The sequence below is a fragment of the Octopus bimaculoides genome, chromosome 27 (genome assembly GCF_001194135.2).
Source record: "Octopus bimaculoides isolate UCB-OBI-ISO-001 chromosome 27, ASM119413v2, whole genome shotgun sequence".
Classification (NCBI taxonomy): domain Eukaryota; kingdom Metazoa; phylum Mollusca; class Cephalopoda; order Octopoda; family Octopodidae; genus Octopus; species Octopus bimaculoides.
In genome coordinates this window covers 7534905-7536178 of record NC_069007.1, presented here as the reverse complement: position 1 = coordinate 7536178, position 1274 = coordinate 7534905, and the positions used below count along the sequence as shown (strand labels likewise).

The 1274-nt window shown below is 35.6% G+C and overlaps 1 protein-coding gene across 1 annotated transcript in view; it reads right to left on the bottom strand.

Moving 5' to 3' along the window:
• Positions 1–1274, bottom strand: part of LOC106875206 (cardioacceleratory peptide receptor) — a 26857-nt gene that overhangs the window by 10427 nt on the left and 15156 nt on the right. The window contains exon 4 of the mRNA XM_014923251.2: positions 449–597. Coding sequence (XP_014778737.1) covers positions 449–597 — 149 coding nt within the window. The remainder of the gene's footprint in view (positions 1–448; positions 598–1274) is intronic.

The following is a 1274-nucleotide window of genomic DNA, read 5'->3' as shown; positions in this document are numbered from 1 at the left end:
ATATATATATATATATATATATATATATAGTGGTTATCCAGTTTACTTGAAGTATGTTCTTGAATAGTTAAAGAGAGTACACAGTTGCTGAGAAAGGTTAAAACTGGGTCCGTTTTCACTGTCTACAAGCATATGATATGTACAGACGAGAAGTTCACATCTGTTTATACATATACTATTAACTCAGAGTCTATAAATATATTCCTACGTACACTGTAGATTTGTGAAGTCTATCAATTGTTGGACTTTATTTAAGATAAGGATTATCTTCTAGTGTTAGAGATTATAATCTTGTGTTAGAGATTAGCGGATAATTTTCCTCTTAATTCTCTATAAAGTGTATCCAAAGTTTTATTCATTGTTAGGACAATTAGGACAAGGTTTATGGGTTCATATAGGGTTAGAGTTAGTGTTGAGATAAATGTAATAATTAAGATTATGTGTTTACCTGCCATTGCCAATCCTCTGTGAAGTCTATCCAACATTGTTTGTTGATGCCGTCGTCTTCCGTCACTTCTTTGGTTATAAAAAACATGGGTATGGAGAAAAGTATGGAGAAGAACCATGCCAGAGAAACTAAGATCTTGCCGTGATAAGCTACAAAGAAAACAAACGTGTGTGTGGATGTGTAACATTCATTTGCATTTTTTAGAATTCAGACTTGTTATTTGAACTACTACAACTCTATCATCTATCTAACACGATTTACTAAAGATTACTATGAAATGTTACGCAATTTCTGACGACTTGATTATGTTATCAGATAATACTACTTCATTTATATAGTTGTTCATGAAATACGTGTAAGATGAGGTGACTAACTACTATTTAAACAGACACTCTGTATTGTTTTGCTTTCCATATGTGCTCCGTAACCTACACAACTGTAGATACCAACCAAATGAAACTCAGACGATAACAGCACAAGTTCGCCCCCTCAGCTCCTCTTTAGATATACATGAGTATAGATGGTGTTCTGGACACCGGTTATTAAGTCTAAATCTCACTGTTTGTGTGTGCGCATGCGTATATATACATATAGAGAGAGAGAGGGGGGAGAGAGAGACAGACGGACAGATAGACACACAGAGACAGACAAAGAAAGAAAGAAAGAAAGAGCTCAGGTAATACTCCGTTTAATACCGTAACGTGATAGTTGCATACAATTAGATCTAAAGTTAACTTAGGCGCAGGAGCGGCTGTGTGGTAAGTAGGCGCAGGAGTGACTGTGGAGTAAATAGCTTTCTTACCAACCACATGGTTCTGGGTTCAGT